Source organism: Sinocyclocheilus grahami, unplaced genomic scaffold (assembly GCF_001515645.1).
Source record: "Sinocyclocheilus grahami isolate Dianchi unplaced genomic scaffold, SAMN03320097.WGS_v1.1 scaffold1002.1, whole genome shotgun sequence".
Taxonomy (NCBI): Eukaryota; Metazoa; Chordata; class Actinopteri; order Cypriniformes; family Cyprinidae; genus Sinocyclocheilus; species Sinocyclocheilus grahami.
The window spans coordinates 640,340-659,508 of NW_015506181.1; the positions used below are offsets into that span (position 1 = coordinate 640,340).

The following is a 19,169-nucleotide window of genomic DNA, read 5'->3' on the forward strand; positions in this document are numbered from 1 at the left end:
TAATGATTTTAGACAAAAGCCACAAACATCCACCCAATGTTTTCATGGAATCTTCTGTCACTTCCAAGCCAGTCTTGACTTGTTCAGTTTTGTCTGAAATGCCTTGGTGAAAACCCAGTCATTATAATATTCCTTTATTGTATCAGCCATGTTGCATAACAAAACAATCTGAACTGAAGGAAAAGGTTTGGCTCTCAACATAAAAGTCAAGGGTAACACCTACACTGCATAATTGAAGGTAGAAAAAATATGTATTTGTTATAGAAATTAAAGGCCATGTGATAGTTGACATTCTTTTTTCTCCCTTTTGCTTGATTTTTTCTTTTTGTTAGCTGAAGAGCTTTGACTTCACATTAAACAGGGTTTCTTTCTCAGTGTGGGATGTTAATGTTGTTGCTTGTGAGGATTCAGGATTAGTAAGGATTGTGTACTTGTAAGCAGCTGCAAGGACGTGTCACCTTTTTACCACGACAGTCTTTCTGTTTAGCTGGTTTTGGTTAAAGACAGTAATAGCGTGGTAACAGAATTAACACACCTGTTCTGGAAGGTTGCGTAGGTTGACAATCATGTTTGTGGCATGTCTTGGCGTGTTTTGTCGCAATTTTCTTGATCTTAATCTTGATAATGACATATCTGAAGACTTGTAGCAATGGTATGTGACTATATTTATAACGAGACGAATAATGTTGTGTAAGTAAACTGTGATGATGGTTAAGTTGACTCAGTATGAGACGTACTTAAGGAGTAAATACTTATGTGGAAATGTTCATTCTCAAAAAAAGGATAAACTTTTACCTGTGCATGCATTTATGTCTGCATTTGTCAAAAAACTAGGACATTCATCAGACATGGTTTCATTTGTGCCTGAAAATTTCAGTTATATGGTGTTTAAAGTTAGAAACTTCACAACCTAACAGTGAAAGCACAATGTTCCACCATTCATTCATTAATAATAGGAATATGCAAATTGAAATCATGATACAATTATGGTAAAATATTTTAAAAGAAAATTAGACAAAAAAAACAATAAAAAGGTAACAGTAGGCTATGTATAAAATATAAAGCACAGTTCAAATACAGTGAAGTAATTATGTTCTATGCACTGGAAAAAGAATTTCATGAGCACACACACATCCTTAAGCAGACTTTCAAAGGTCTTCAAAAATAAACGTTATGTAAATGTTTAATTTTTTGTGACCTTAAAATGAAGGAAGTTAACTTAAAAAAAAATTCTAAATTAAATATATCCGATGAGTGAATTTTTAAAAGTAACGTTTACTTTATAGTAATGTTTGTGCATTCTGTCAAAAATATATTGAATCTCAGAAGTGGTAAATTACAAAGAATGTAATACCAGCTTTTGAAAATGTTTTTATGCAAAACTAATAACTGAATTTTTGTGCAATAATATTTTAATTATGGGTAAGTTTTATTAACACAAATTAAGATTTGGGTTGCTCTAAATTTCGTGGCATTTAAAAATTATTAAAACATTTTTTTATTATTCAATCCTTACAGCAAAAGATGAAAAAGAAAAGTGCCTTTATACTCTCCAGATTACTTAAAATATTATTGAACCATCTTCCCTTAAGTTTAATATAATTCGTTTTAACAAGCTTTATATATATGTATTTTTTATTTATTTATTTTTTTTCATTTTCAGTGTATGCTGCTTGGATTTATTGTATCAGTGTTGTTTAACAACAATAATGCTTGTTTGTTATTTGAAGAGCTTTAATAAATAAAAAAAAATCCTTCACCAGTTTGCGCATGCGCACTCGTTCACTTTCGAAAAAAGCGGAGGGTTACGGGTGGAGAACATGATCAGACTGTCATCATTACAGCCACAAGCAACAAACGGAGGAGTTCGGGCTGAACTCTCTTTTTATTGTCCTCTTTTACTTCGACAGGATTTTTTTGTTTCACAGGGACCTTGTTAACATAAATGCAGCTTTATCACGGATTGTTCGCTTGACGTCTTTCGAAGTTTTTAAACTTTTCTTGTATTGGTAAGTGTTGCACGAGCTACATCCTGCGTTCCTAAACTTTATTTTAGATGTTATAGGACGTTCATTTGGTAAAGTTACACAACTGAAGTTATCTGCCTTCACTGATATTTCTCGGGAGGAATCTAAAGAATTTGGACATAGTATTCACAAGCAAACTACAAAAGTTGAAAGTGTGTGTTAAATTGCCATATGTTTGCCACCCGTAACCGACAGTCGCTTGCAGTGTGGATGACAGCTCTGAGAATTATTACATGCATCTGTTAATACGCGATATATTTTATTCTTTTAACTCATTTAAGTCACTTCTCAATTTAAACTTTTGATGGGATTATTGAAAATAAAAATTCAAAATGTCTGACTGTCTACATAAAGAACTATAAGCAGCTCTGTCAAACATGCACAAGAAGATCTACAATCAGTGGAGACCAAAAGTCTGATACCATATTAAACAGTTTAAACAAAGAAAAGTTGTGATACATAATTAGGTATATCTTATATTTCAGATTCTGCACTAGTCTTCGATTATTCATCCAAAGGACATAGTAGTTTAAGGAGAATGTTGTTTAGCAGAAAGACTTCAGAGGTAGAAAGACCTCTGATCCGAGGAATGAAGAGTGGTCACTGTCTATCAGTCTATCACACATGATAACAGTTGCTTCACAAGTCTCTACAAGGAAGAAGAAAAATTGTAATGCAGTGCTCTGCAGAAAAACCTTCAGTTGTATAACACATTTCAGCCAGAGAATTGTGAAAGCGGCAGGATTTATGACTCAATATCTGACTAATGTTCTCAGTTATTATAACATCTTTACAAAAATAAAGTTCCTGCCAGTTTGCTTATCATGTCGCTACAGGCTTTGTGAATTTCATCACGATTGTGTGTGGAAGATGCAAAAAATGTCTTCAACTACCGTTCAAGCTCTCTTCCCCAACTTCACTGCCAGGGACACATTTACTGGCTGTATCTAAAATTTAGTTAACAGCCTGCCTAGTCAGCATTAGTCACGCTGGTTTTTTTGTTGTTTTTTTTGAAGTTGTCAAGAAAACAAAAATAACTGGAATTGTAGTCTTTCTACTTAAAAATTGTATCAAATTTGATCCAATGTGTTAGTTGCTGTGTCTTTGTAATTATTTGTGGAATTTCAGACATTTAACTTGTGCAGGAAATCTGCTCCTCATTGTAGTTTATTATGGTGAAGAACCACCCACTTGACAGTAAAGGAGCATCTGACCTACATACAATACACAGAGACCCGACCAGTGATTAGTTCTTCCTCAAAACACTCAGCTTGATTCATTGTAGCCAGCATGTGCAATAAGTGCTCAACTTCAGTTAAAGGCACAATATGTAATTTTTCGTCGCTAGAGGGCGCGTATTTAAAACAAACAAAGAAACAAAGGCATAGTTTGATGACGGCGTGACTGAGTGTGGAATCATGGGAGTTGTCGTCTTCATCCCCACAGCCGATGCAATCTGACTTGGGCAGAAGTCATGTTCATGGATGAGCTAATGTATTAAAGATTTATTAATGTAGTAGAATGAAGCAGGGTGAGGCTGAAAGCCGTCTAAACGAAACGAGGCCGCTGAACGAGCGTGACACACGGCTCGAAAGCAGCGGAGCTTTTATTATGCCACAGTCGACCGCTTCCGCTCCTTCCGGAAAGCAGCGGAAGTGCTGTTTTATCATACTAGATACATTTGAAAGTTCTGTTATAATGCTACTCTGTGCGGTCGTCACCTGTCGAATAAAATGCATAGCATATTAAAGCATCATTTGGTGTTTCCATGGTTTCGAAGGGAAATCAAAGGGTTATGATATACAGTCCGTGTCACTAGTTAAAATTGCTTATTTCTCTGGATTTAAACATTCTTCGAAAACATTTGGGATAATGTAAGTACACAAGTCAGCAAAATATATAAAACTATTCTAGTTGTTTTTGGATATTTTAATTTAAAAATCTTACATATTGTGCCTTTAAGCTGTGAGCTGAGTTGACTCTTGAGTATGTCTAAAGCTTCTTTTACATAGATATTTTGGAAAAATGTCTGGAAAAAATTGTGTTGTTCTGTTTAAAATTGGTTTTGGCATTGCAAAATTGTGTTTATCTACATGACCGGAGCTTTTCCTTAATCTGTGCTCTTATACTTGAAGCCCTGCACTTTTATCACTACAACACACACCCTGCATTAGCTCTGTTCACACATTTTGGCACTCTGGCTTTGCATTCACGGAGAAGCAGTTTTCAGGAATTTCAGGAACTCCAGTGGTGATGCTAATGCTCCCAAATGCTGTCTAGGTAGCCATCTCATTAAGTTTGAGATATAGCCACTGATTCTTGGCACTAACAGGTTGGGGAAGTCTTTGGTAATGGGTCCCATGTGAGAGTGTTAAACCTGTGATAGAATTGTGGACACACCCGGTTCCTTTTCCAGTCCTGCCTGGGGCCGGCTAGGGTGCCAGACAGCTTCTTTCATTTCCTGATCCTAGACAGATAAGGAAGGACTGCTCTGTTTAAAAAATGCACTTGTCGCCAGTTTGTAGTAAATAAAGTTTCCACCTCAGTGTTTCCCACAGATTTACACTCTGTGTGGCGGCACTTCCCCTGGGAGAAATATATATGCATATAATGTAAATATAAAATTCATTCTCTGCCAGCAGGAGGCGCTTTAGGAGCAGCAGAAATAGTGGTTTACCCGGTAACAGCTGAACACAAAACAGCGCTGAGCTCATAAATGCCGCTTTATCAGGCATTATAGGAAAGATTAAATGAAAATGACATCAAAACTTTTCTGAAGACAATTGGTTCCCTTCAAAAAAGATTTATTTGAAAGATTTATATAAAAACACCCTTTTGATTTTGAAACGTGCAGTGCTCATGCTTAGTCAAAGCCTTTTGGAAAATCTATTTGTGGCGGTCAGTGTTGATATTGTGGCGGGCCGCCACAAATAAATCAATGTATTGGAAACCCTGCACCTCCTAGAAGACTTCCAATCCAATATGGAAGATAACTAATAGCTAGAAATAGGCGAGTAGTCCAAAAGATGCAGCAGTAGGTTCTTGTTAGTACCACAGTTTATCTTTTTTATTACCAGGGCAATTTGATGTCACTAAACAAACTCTGTTCTTTGACTAATATTTGCCTTAGCCTGATATTGGAGGCTTGTTATTTGACTGTTAAATCTGCTGCTCTTTGAAAAACACTATCAGTCAAAGGTTTAGACATTCGTTCGTTATTATCACTAGTTATCTCCATTTTACAATAAGAGTATGCTGTGCAATGCCATAAATGGATGTATGGTATTTATGTAGTGAGCAAAACTGTAATTTTTATTAATTTACTCAAGGAGTTCTCATGTATGCTGGGCACTTTTTGGGCAACTAAGTTTATAAGTAGACTCTGGCACACTGTTTACACTAATTATAGCTAATTTCAATTCATTTCAATCAAAAATTTATTTGACTGGTGGTGGTGTACTTGTATTGGCTGTGTCAGGTTTTCTGAGCTATGAGACCAATGAAACACAATCGGTGGAAGTACAAACAGGATGATGTTTGGTCTTTCTTAACGCTTCCATTCCTGTGGATTCTTTGTTAAAAATGACTCCACCTGAACCATAGCAAGTTGTTTGGACAGCGTGGAACAGATCTTCCTCAGTTCAGGAATTTCACAGTACTTTAGCATCTTGTGCATTCTTTCTTCTTTTAAACTAAAGAAAATGATCAGTTTCAAATGAATTTCAGGTTGACAATATTTAGTTTTAGGGTGGAGGCTAAACTAGAGAAGAGAGTGTATTATTGATTTAGCTTTTTAGGTGATTTCTTTTTTTCTTTTTTAGATCTACTACAGAGCAGACTTACATGGTGACCTTTTCACAGATGGACAAGCCGTTATTAAAACAGGTTGTGTGCCTGTTGCAAGCTATATTCATCCAGTCAATGTTATTGACCTTATAAGTGCACAGAAGAACATACTGTAAACCCAGGGTTTACAGATGTACAGTGTAAAATCTTAAAAATTTAATAGCCTTTATTATTATTATTTTTATTATTTGTATTTGCATTTAATGAATAAAAAAGATGTGTTAGATGAGGGAGACATACAAAATGACTAGTAGCCTCCAGGAGAGGTTTGGGAGGGACTAGTAGCGCATCAGATTTCTTGGAAGCAGTCATCATGCCCGTGTGTAAACATGCAGAGAGATGTCTATCTGTGCATATTTTTAGTTTTCTGTGTCTATTTCCTATAATTGCTTCCTCTGGTAGTTACCGACCTTCAGTGACTGGACAGTACTTCTTGGAAGCTTTTCAAACTGTGATATGTTGTTTGTGTCTACATTATGTGACACAGTAGGGAATGGTATGTGTGTACATCATATAGCCTAGAAAGTGGGGTAATATCATACTTTTTATTTTCAATACATTTTCCCTGAGACCTCACATTTTGTCACATGGAGTCAGTTTAGTTTTTCTTGACTATTTCCACCCTCTCTCTTATGTAGTATTAGACCTTTTTTTGCTGCCCCTTTAAGAGTTGTATGTAAAATGTATCTTTGCATATGGAGGTAGGTACAGTGCTTACAAGCTTAAAGGAGTAGTTCACTTTCAGAATGAAAATTCTGTCATCATTTACTCACCCCCCCACTTGTTCCAAACTGTATGAGTTTCTTTCTTCTGTTGAACACAAAAGAAGATATTTAAAAAAAATGTTGGGATCTGAACAGTTGATGAGCACCATTGACGTCCATAGTATTTTTTTTCCTACTATGGAAGTCAATGGTGCTCATCAACTGTTCGGATCCCAACATTTTTCAAAATATTCCTTCCACCTTGTAATGTAGCACATCTGTACTTGTAGTCCGTGTTTGTGTATATCTTCTTGTCAGTGTGCGTAGGTTAATGTGGAGCTACGTAGATGCTCCCAGAATAGGCCCTCTTGTATCTGTGCTTTGCCTTGTCATGTGATCTGGCACTGGGCTGTGAGGGGCTGTTTGTTCATTGTTGTTCTCCAGCTGTGTCATTTAACCCCCCATCCCTCCTTTTAGCCAAGCCTGAGGGCAAGATTTAGTTTCTTATGTCTCCATGTCACATCATGCCTGCTTTTTGGAGCTTTAGGAGTTACTTCAGCTTGGTGAGTGTCATCAGTGTTTCATGGGCACTTTTTGGGGAAGTCAAAATAAACTTGTAGTTGTCTCTAAATGTTAAGATGGAATAGGAGAAAGTAATTTAACATTGATGAACACTGAGAACTTTATTTAGAATAGTTGGAAACCACAGATGCAAATATAGTTCATCTCACCATGACAAAATCACCATCAGCAAACCACTGGAAAAAATCTTCGGAGTAGTAAATTGACTTGTGGCTCATTAACGTGGTGGCAGATTTAAAAGATGAGAATGGAAATCCCCCACAGTAGTATAGGAAAATGATTTGTTTTGGGTTTGACTAGATCATGATCTTTTTGATAACCAAGTGTTAATAACTCAGAGTAACTATGGGCTCCAATGTGACCATGCACAACTTTGTTATTGTTATTGCGTATGTTATTGGTTAAACATAAGTGGCTTCACTGGCTTGTCTTGATTAGCCACAGTTTTAGCCTTTGTCCTTCTTTAGCCTTTAATCATGATTCTAATTGTATCGCCTTTTTCATTGACATATTACTATAAGACAGTGCAGGTCTGAATTATCAATTTAACTTAAAAGCAAAACATCACGTTGCCATGAACAGTTACAACATAAATGTTAACATTCTTTCTCCTATCCCAGCTTAATATGCAAAGACAACTAATCTCTATTTTTAATGTCCTATTTTCAGTCATCCTTTAAAGCAGTCAACACGCTGATACTTAACTGAACATTGTCAATGAAACAAGAAGAGACACAGTTTGAGTGTCATTGTTGTAGCTTTTTCATCTTAAAGGCTGAGGGGTGTAAGTTCTGTGATGTTAGTGACAGGATTTTTTTTTTTTTAAAACAAAGATTGTTTTCAAAAAGATTTCCTCAATAGTCCCCCAGTCTGCCATTGGGTTGATAGAGAGATAGTCCTGCCTCAGAATGGCTCTGTCAGGCTGGTCTGGATGCTCAAACAAACAGAGCAGTGTTTTGATTTAAAAGAGCCACAGTGTTTGTTTACACTTTCTCTTTAAGCATAAAATACACTTCTTTTTTATGCATAGGCTAGGGTATGCATAAAGTGCACAAGAGGAGAAAATATTTTCAGTAAAATTCATACACAAATACAAAGTTCATACACACGCCAACAAACTACAACAGACACGTTCGTCGAGTTTTGTCTTATTCAATTCAAGTTTATTTGTATAGCACAGTGTGTTATCAGTCTTATCAGTGTGTTACTCCTGTTGGTGTTGGTCGGTGCTTGTTTTTGCCAATTGAACATCTTGAATTGGCGTTTGTCAGGTCTCGGGACGTCTGAGACTGTACTCGGTCAGCTGTCGGTGTTGCTCTGCATCTGCAGGTGTGGTGTGAATTAGCCTTAAAGGTGATGGATTTTTGTGATAACCTACAGGTAAAGTTCTTCAAGTAAAGGGTAGGTTACCTCAAAAATGGAAATTTCATCACTCACCCTCTCATCTTTCCAAGTCCATAAGAAGTTTGTTCATCTTTGAAACATAAATTAAATGTGGAAGAGTAAGGTGAAAGTCTTTTCAAAGTTCATTAAAAGTACATGAAGGCATAGTGAGTATAATTCATATGAATCAAGTGCTTGAATCCATGTCTTCTGAAGAGACACCATCATTTTTATATGATGAAAAGATTTAACTAGTCTTGACGCATGAGAACCAATGAGGTTTGTTTTTGAATATTGCTCAAGCACGTTGATTTAAGCTTCCGCAAGAATCAATGAGGTTTGTTCTTACATGTCAAGGAAGTAGGGTCGAGCTTTCGTTTATCATATTTGATGTATTTGCATTTTTTTCAATGAATGTGAACAAAAGCCTAAATTAAATTTGTTCATCATTAAAAAGCAATTGTGCCACTTCAGAATATTTGTATTAAACTGCTCGATTCATATGGATTACATTTACAATGTCTTTATGAACTTTCTAGGGCTGCCACTAATGACTTTTTACTTTGATTAATCTATCGACTAATTTATCGATTAATCGGTTAATCTAAACGATTAATTTCTCACCCCAAAAAAATCAACAATTTTACTTAAGAATATTTTATTAAACTATATTTCATTAAACCAAATGAAATTCAAAAGTAAAAAAGTAAAGTGCAACAAAGTGCAAGAAGCAAGTGTCCATCTCATAGTCCAAATCACTGAAATCAAAGTTCAGTATTATAGTGTAAGAATGACAACATATCCACGTGTTCTAGTCTACTAATAATAAAATTATAATCAAAAAACACTTTTTAAAGGAGTATTTACCAGAAATATTATTTAGGAGAAAAATGTAAATGTGCAGTATATATATATATTTTTTTAATAAAATCAATTAATTGGAGATGCTTTTGATTATTAAAATTTAATGGAACCATTTAAATGGAATCCAGAAAATAATAGAAAACAGAATTTGGTAAAGATAAAACTGTAAAACTTTAATTAATTAGACAGGCTTTTTGATTAATAAAATTTAATTTAACCATTAAAACAGAGTATAGAAAAATGAAAATGGAATTTGGTAATAAAACAGATTTCAGAGTGCCCTATAATTATAATAAATTTTTGTGGTAATAAAAATAGATGTAAATGAACAATAGCCTTTAAAATTACTTAAAATACATATATAATAGTAATGAGCCAATAATAATTAGTTCAAATAAAGTATCAAAAGCAAGAAATCATATGGTTTTATTGAACAAAATTGTTCAAATACATAATGTATAATAAACAATAGAGCTAATGTACATTACGCATTACAACAAAGGCCTGCAGGGGGAGCCAACAGCCTGATGATTGTTTTTACACATTACTGTGCGATCTAATCCTTGTTTAATATTGACCAAGCACCATTTCATTCAACTGTCCACTTAATCTTTAATATTTGGCCATTTCTTTAGGACAGAAATGCTATAGCCACTGTAATTAAATGAATATGTGGACATCAAAACGTGTAAACTCAGAGTGAGGGTTTGAGCTTTTATTTTGAAACCGCAAAGTATTCTCCTGTGTTTGCGTAGATTTATGAATTATTTACCTTACAAATCTGATGAAATGGCGCGTTGCGTTCCCAGATGAATGTTATAATAAACCCAAACTAACAACAACATGTAGAGATGGAGTTTGAGACACCCCACACATGTAAATGATAAGAGTTCCTGTGGAACTACTGTGAATGGAGCCACTGTCTGACGCATGTACTTAAAGTCGGCATGAAATCAAAATTGACAATTCATATTTTTTGATGGAATACTGCAGTGTTTATTATAAATAATTTATCCGTGCAATTCATAATTTTTTTTCAAATTCATGTGCCCTCGTAATCTTTAATCAAAAACGTTAATCTTCCCTCCCCCTCAAAACAACTCCTCTACTCTTCCGGTCACGAGCTATGGCGCAAGGGCGGATCTAGTGACGTGAGGGGTAAACGCTGGGATAAACGACAGGGGGAAAAGCTGAAGCTGATGCTTCACTTTATAGCACTGACACCAGTCATAAGGGAGTACGTTACCCTTAAACATTGAAAAGATATTAGGATATTACGACATTACTCTTAGAATATCGCAAACTAATGATTTTTTTTTTCATGAATATGACTTAACCTGATGGAGGACGCGCTCAGTCATTCAGGCAGTCTCTCTCTCTCTCTCTCGCATTGTGCGCTGTTTAGGCATGTTTTGTGCCGTTGATCGTCATCATCATCCTCAATCAAAAAAAACATTTATTCATGCTAGGGTGTCGGCGGTGAATCCAGTGGAGAGAAATCCCCCACAACTAACGTTAACTGCAAACTGGCATTCAGAACTGCCTCCATTTTGTTAGCAACGCCCCAACTTCCAACGATCCAATCAATTCCCGAAGGATGAAATCAAGTCCCGCCCTCTCAGATGCCGTTTCACTCGGATATATGTCACAGCAGAGAAGAAATGACAATCGCAACTTCCATTTCATGCCGACTTTAACTTACACGCATGTAAATAATTAAAGCGCATATACTGTAATAGAACTGCATCGCATATAATTATTTAATTAAATTGTAGCATTTGTGAATTCACAGTTATGCTTAATTATATTATTTTTAAATGGGTTTAATATATCATGCAGCCTTAGAAAACAGACTAATAATGTGTTTTATAGATTCTCGTCTGTGAAATGCACCACTTCCGGTATTTTGGCGATTAGTCGACGCAAGCAAAATGAATTCGAGGATTTTTAAATATCGACTTTAATTGTCGAGGACAAAATTCTTGTGGGTTTGGAACAACATGGGAATGAGTAACTTAAAGCAAGGGTGTTACCAAGCCCTTGACACGGGTGTAAGCTTCCAAATGGATTACAAAAGTACACTACTGGGTTGAAAGTATGTACCTCCTAATTAGGGTTTTTTTTTTTTTTTTTCAGATACACCCATAGATTGCATAAAATCAAGTATACCGCCATGCAAGACATTTTTGTTCCTGGGATAGTCATGCAAGCATGTATTGACTTGCAAGCAGAGCATGTGAGCGGAGCGGAGTGGTAATATTTCCTTAAGAGCGCAGAGCGCCTTTCTGAAGATTCCGCTCCGCTCGCTCAAAACGCTCAGCGCCGCTCGCTCAACCCAGAATGCCGTTTGGTGATTTGCTTGTTCGAGATAGAGAATCTGTAGAGATCGAGAATAGTAGAGCAGTTATGGAGTTCAGATATTGTTTCAACGAAGTTGCAAGCCTTATACATTAATGTAAAGTAAAAAATCTAAGTTAAGAATGAGCAGGGAGAAGAAACTGAGAGGGAGTGCAGGGAGAGTTAATAAAGATTCATATTGGAATCTGAAGCGCGAGGATGTGCTACGCAAAACATGGTGCCGCAAAAGGTGAGCTAGTTACATACCATAATAAATGAATAAACAGGTAGGCTAAGGTTATATTCGGTTGTACGGAGCCCCGATTATGACATGCAGACAATTAATCACGGCCAACGAATTTAGAATAGGCTAGTTCTCTTTTATGCTAGGACTACATTATGGCCACGAATTAAGTATTTGTTCTCTTGTTTAGGCTTAGCTGCCACGAATTCATTCGTTCGTTAATTCGTTCATTCCCTAGTTTTAGTAGGCCTAAATCGTGGAACGAATTATTATATTTCGTAATTACTTATTAAAATCATTATTACTTAAAATTAATAAATAATAATAAATTAATTAAAAAAAGAATAAAACCTGCTGACGTCATAGAAACGAATTGTTGAAACAACAATTCGTGCGCTGAGCGAGTGTTTTCGGCCACAGCGAATGCTGAAGCCTGACACTTTGTCCAAGCTGATGTTTCTTAAAGTAAATTCTAAAATCCAGTAAACATCAAGAGATGTTTTAATAGACCACAGTTCCCCGCAGTTATGGTTTATTTTAACTTGACACTAGAAAGTGTGTTTCTTTCATTGACGTCAGTTCATAAACCAAGCGTTCTTTAAGTGCATTTTATCTTGCGTGTAATGAATTATTATTATTATTATTATTATTATTTCTGCAGTTTAGCGGCATCTGCTATCAGAGAGTGAAAGTGCTCTTTCCTCCAGAGCGTCTCTCACATGTTCCGCCGTGTGCTTCTCGTCCGCGCTTATTTACATCAGAGTGCGCACGCGTCTTTCACGCAGCATACAGCGGTGTTGTGCATTTTGACCAGTTGATGGGAAAAGTATTCTTGAAATGCATTCAAAATTCAGAATAATTTGTAATATATAATTATTCACGGTATTTAGAAGTGCCCACGATAACAATATCGTGCATATCGCATTACCGAATACCGGCACAAGTCTACGTTGTATATAATTAAAGGAAGGAATTAATTAGGATCTAAAAGAAACATCTGAACTTTCTGAGCAGTCCATAATTGGACTTATTACTGATTTTGTTGTCTTTCATTTGGATGAGAAAATGGGAAATTGTCTGTGAAATACATACGATCTTGTCTAGTCTGAAATAGCACTATAGTTTAGTTGTATTGATCATTTCTCTCTCTCCCTAATTTCTTACAATTAAACAGGCTGTTTTTGCTACTGTACATTTAGTACAGAAGCAAAATTGTTGTATGTTATAGAGCGTGTTGTGTCAAAAACATTGTTGATCCTAATTTTAGTAAATGGTCTGGATAGACACAGGAGATTTTTGCTAGTTAAAGTGTGATATGAAGACGAGAAGACATGCACACATTATTCTAAGTATTTTAAGAATTGCTGTATGGCATTGATGATGACAATGAAAATTCTGTACTGCTTTTATGTTAGACATTAGCCAATACTGTAGTTTTAGAGTGGGGGAATGGGCTTTGGTTTCAACATGTAGAGGTCAGATCACAGCTGTGTGCTGATCTAAGCAAGCTTTTTACTCTCAGTGTCAGATAATAGAAGGAAATCATTAATGGACACTCAAAAGCATCCCAGCAGTTACAAGTGCTCATACAAAACTAGTGGGAGAGAAAATGCTTGCAGATATCTTCACAGAAAGAGCAGACTTAAATGCTGATATATACACACATGCTGACTGCTGACAGGTCAAACAAATGACCACACATACACAAAAGGATAAATGACAGGGTATATTGGTTGGCAGAATCATTTGTTTCTAAGGAAATGGTGACTGGGTGTGGGTTCCTCATGTTCCCTTTGTTTTATGGCCTGTCCTGAACCAGAGGAAGTAGATTTATTTCCATATGTCCATCATAGGATTAATTAGCTGTCCTGGCTGTTGGTGCAGTTAATTTTTGCTTATTGTTATGAATCAACTTTCTCTATATTTATAATATAACAGCCTATACAAATGACACAGTTAGAAAAAGAAACATTATGTGAACGTAGAGTGTGTTTTGAGTCTTGCATAGTCCAAGGAAAACTATTCCAGAGTTTAGGAACCAGGTAGGAAAGGATCTACCTCCTTTGTGGTACTTTATTTGGGGTAATTTTGGGTCAACAAATCAGAATTTTGTGAGGGATTAAAGCATGATAAAGACTGAATACGTACTGCAGAACTAGGATGTTCAAGGCTTTGTAAGTAATTAGCAACATTTTAAAACTGATATGAAACCTGACAGGTAACCAATGTAGAGGTGATCATTTTGGGCTAATATAATCATACTGAATGAACATTTACTGTACAGTGAAAAAGCAGGGGGCCTAATACTGACACCTGTGGCATTCCATACCTAACTTACCATACCTATTTTATCTGACATCTCTTAATTTACACAAATAAACTGATAGCGAGGATATAAACCATGCTAATGCCTGCCCACAATGCAGGGCGATGCAGCTATAGTCAGATGATATGAACAGGGTATTTGTTACTGTGACAAGTGCAGTCTCGGAACTGTGGTGGGGCCTAAATTCTGACTAAAATTCTTCATAAATATAATTTCTTTGCAGTTATAAATATAGTTGTGATGACAACTTTAAAAAATATATTTTTGATAAAAGTGAATATTTGATATTGGCATTTATTACTGCCAACTTGAAACTTTTGTGACATTCTCTAAGCAAAGCTATGAGTTGATAATAAGGAGAAGAGGTTCTAAGATTACAGGAAGCAGAATTTTCATTAGTTACATACATGTTTGCCTTGAGGATTGGATAAGTGTTGTTAGTTCTTCCTGTTACATGACATTTTGAAGACATTTATAAAATTATTACTTCTATGCTGTGGGGAAATATGAGGTTCTGTCATAGCTTTGTTTTTTGTCAGCCTGTACTAAATAGCATCCTAGGATTGTTTTGGTTATTTTCTATGAGAGCGTTGAAATATGGTTCTTGCAGCTTTCAGAGCCCATAGCTAGAGACACTATTCCCTCCATGCCCCTCAAATAACCTCGAAGTTTGTACTCCTCCTGCACTTCATTTTCCGAGCAGCCTTCTTAAGCTCATTGGTGTGGTTTTTGTACCACAGTGTGAGGCATTTTTCTTTAGTTCTCTTTAATTTTCTTTAATTAATTGACTAATGACAGACAAATTCACTAATAGAATCCAAATCAAAGCTATATACCTGGTGATTATATCAGGACAATATATGTCAGAGACAAAAACCATGAGGATCCCAATTAGTGTGACAGTATTAAATAAGATTTCAAAAGATCAATTAGCACATAATATTAATCAGTGAGAAACCAAAATGTATGTAACCTATGTAAATTAAAAAACATATTGATGAATAACTGCATTAAGTGTAATGGAGCTCAGAGATGTTGACTTCATATTTTAATCTGATTTACAGGAGTGAGGCCTCGGTGCCATGCCAGAGAAATCCCATAGCACGGCCCATGACGTCCCAATGGGTGACGGTAAGACTCAACTCTCATGGTTATCATGAACATCTTTTTAGATGATATTTTTTGCTGTTAGATGATTAATGTGTTTTGTTCATTGTTGCTGTGAATACTAGAATATTCAATTCAGTCAAAAACATTTAACATTTATTTTTTTCTGTAACTACACCTGTAGAGGTGTACAAGAGAGCTGGTTAGAAGGTTTCAAGTACCAAATAACTAGTAGACGTTGTAACACGATAAAACTGCTTTTCTAGCACTGATGTTAAGTGAGGAGTGAGAATGAGGCCCACAGGAACGTCTCAACTGAGAAACTGCAAAGTCTATAGACTACAGGCTACAAAAACCATGTATCTATTGTTGTGTTTCTTAAGAAACGTTTGATAATTTGTATTGTTTTGTATTGTATGTTATGTATTGTTTACTTCACAATAGGGATGTGCAAAACTACATACACATTTGTCTAAATGACTGATTAACTTTGAGAAATTGGATGTTCATTAAATAACACAGTTGCAACTTTCGATTTTAACAACCTGTTATTAAATATTGGAATACCTAAGATTATTGAATGTTCAGAAGAATTTTTCATTGGCAGTTTGTTAACTAATGTTAACTAATGAAGCCCTAATGTAAAGTGTGACCAAACAATAAAGAATCAAAACACTTTCAAACAATATCTAGGGCATGTTGCAGTCCAGATTAAAATGTAAAAAAAGTTTGAAAATAAATAGCCTATTAAGTCTAAATATTTAAGTATTTGGCGCTGTGATGAACATCATAGCAAATACACAAATCTGAATGGCTGTTTAAATCATTTAAACACGATTCAGAAACAGAAAGTAGTGCAGCTGCTTTGTTTACAGGGTTTCCGGGGTAACGGCTGCATTTAAATGAATTATTATTATTATTATTATTATTATTTCTGCAGTTTAGCAATCTGCAGTCAGAGAGTGAAAGTGCGCTTTCATCCAGAGCGTCTCTCACATGTTCCGCCATGTGCTTCTCATCTGCTCTTATTAGTCTATGCACATGTATATATATGGGTTGTTGATGTGACATGGCATTTTCACTGTCCCATGAGATGAAAATGAATATAATTAATATTGTTGTTATTTAAAATGCAGTAAATTGTTAAACATTTCTTTGTCCTACATGGACCTGTTGTTATAAAAGCTGCAGTGTTATTTGATATTTTTTTTGTTTTTTTTAGCCAAATCTCAAAATTGTCCTATGGTTTGACTGTCCCAAGCATGGTTCAGTAACTTACAACTTTTATAAATGAAAAAGAAAAGCATAAAAAAAATACCTCCGGCATAATTGTACAAGTGTCTATTTTAGTAAATGGCAATAATTTTTTTCATCCATATATTTCCAATTCCAGAGAAAACTTTAATTAGTTGAAGGACTCAATTTATGGTCATATTACTGAAGCCCATGACGTGCACATGGTACGTTTTTGCCTCAGAATTGTTCAAATATTTAACTTTTTTGGAACCACGCAGTGTTATTTGACATTTTTTTTGTTTTTTTTAGCCAAATCTCAAAATTGTCCTATGGTTTGACTGTCCCAAGCATGGTTCAGTAACTTACAACTTTTATAAATGAAAAAGAAAAGCATAAAAAAAATACCTCCGGCATAATTGTACAAGTGTCTATTTTAGTAAATGGCAATAATTTTTTTCATCCATATATTTCCAATTCCAGAGAAAACTTTAATTAGTTGAAGGACTCAATTTATGGTCATATTACTGAAGCCCATGACGTGCACATGGTACGTTTTTGCCTCAGAATTGTTCAAATATTTAACTTTTTTGGAACCACTACAAGTGTTATGTCTTGTTGTCTTTTGGTGCGACACCCTTAAATTATATTTTCTAATTGAAAACTGTGTTAAGCTACATAATCATGCAAAATTATGCAAATGTGTCTTGCTAACCGCTAATGGTTGGCTAACGACAAGTTGGCTCGGAATAGCAAGGTCATTAATTGACTCAAAAGGCTGAAACGTTCTTTGGTGTGACAGAAAATGTCCTCCGGTGTGACGCCTGTACCGTCACACCATAGGACAAAGATGTCACACCAGGTCTCTTTAAAAAGCATTTTACATAATTAAATAAGATTTGTTTAACTCCTTTTTATTTATTTTTTGATCATTCAGTGTTCTTAAATGCAATAATTACATGAATTAAACTATTTTCTGATGTTTTTGCAGAAAACTTGTACTGTTATAAAGTGTCATGAAAATAAGTATAAAATGTGATACTTAGTTTTTGAGACAGAAAGAATTGAGGGAGAGAAATTAGTGGAAGAAAGAGGACATGGAAATATAGACAGAAAATTAACAGGGATCCACGCAGAAGGGAGGAGATCCTAAGAGAACGATGCAGAAAGTAAATCCAATCAAAATGATGCCTTAAAAAGAGTAGCCATATAGTTAAAAAAATGTAATTCACATCTTAATGAATACAGTTTGAATATCAGTCATATTTAGCTGTGCCACACATGCAGCGGGGTGCTAGAAGAGTTTCAGTAACATTGACTAAGAGACTAATTTTGATTGTTTGTATCAAAATTAAACTTTCTATTTCCTTTGACATGTTCAAAATTAAATAGAAATACTTTTTTAACAATCATTTCTGTCCTTTAGTGTGACACACATAAAAGAACCACAGATTTGTTTTTATCTCAAAATATCCTAAAACAGACAGTTGAGTATTGCAATAGGGGAGAAATAAATACCACTCATCCTAAAATGGTATAATTTTCAGCAGTTTTGAACGGATGACAGCAAAGTTTGTCTTGTTGTCAAAGTTTGTCTTGAAATTGTCCAACAAGTCATGGAGAATTAAAAAAAAAAAATATATATATATATATATATATATATACACAGTGACTATATAGTATTAATATGGTAACAAGTAAATCGACTAAGTTTCGTCATGCCAAATCTAGGTAGTCTTTACTCAAAACATAGAATGAAATCTGCCCAAACAAGTTAAGTGCAAGTTGTTACCTGAATTTTATTTATTAGATTCTATAGATTTATATTAACAGTGAATGAAATATATTGTTATTCTATAGTTTTTTTCTTAAATATGTTCTTTGTATGAAGACTCTGCAGCTCTCAAGTCAAGTCAGTTGTATTCACATCTGGACCGGTCTCCGACAGGTCCAGATATTTAGCAGGCCAAATATCTCAGGGGCATTGGCGAAGCATAAGTGCTTCTCTTAGATTGTGTTTTTGATAACACATACACAATTGTCACTCGTGTGAATGAGCAAAAAATAAAAATAAATCCATTTGATTTTGGGAAATGAGAAAATTAAAAACCTAGGAAAACCAGGATTCACCAGAAACAAGGCTATACCTGGGGGCCAGTTCTTTTCTGGCTCTTTAGTCAAAATATTATATCAGTAATTTAGTATGTTACTGCATTGAACTGTAAGATTATTGGGTTTTATAATGTTTTATTTTGTTTTGAAAGATTAAAGTGTTTTGTACATCCATCCTTGAGCGGTAAAGTGCAAGGGACATGTCTGATAAAAGCAAATCCAAGAAGTCAAATTCCATTGTAATGAATTAGTGATGATAAAAGTTGGAAAATTGCATCCCTTCAACCATTGATCCATGCTGAGTTTTGTGTTATCAAGTTGTAATTTGGACAGGACATTAGTCATTTGGACAGGACATTATTCATTTGCCTATTCATGTAAAACACGCGTGTGTGTGTGTGTGT

At 35.1% G+C, this 19,169-nt stretch overlaps 1 protein-coding gene across 3 annotated transcripts in view; it reads left to right on the forward strand.

Annotated features, from left to right (window-relative positions):
• Positions 1-1,744: 1,744 nt before the first annotated feature.
• plekhg3 (pleckstrin homology and RhoGEF domain containing G3) overlaps positions 1,745-19,169 on the forward strand; it is a 62,673-nt gene continuing 45,248 nt past the window's right edge. For 2 of the 3 annotated variants that reach the window (XM_016250687.1, XM_016250688.1), the window contains exons 1-2: positions 1,745-2,009; positions 15,378-15,444. In XM_016250687.1, coding sequence (XP_016106173.1) covers positions 15,396-15,444 — 49 coding nt within the window. In that variant the 5' untranslated portion in view covers positions 1,745-2,009; positions 15,378-15,395. The remainder of the gene's footprint in view (positions 2,010-15,377; positions 15,445-19,169) is intronic. The other variant, XM_016250689.1, reaches the window with a different exon arrangement.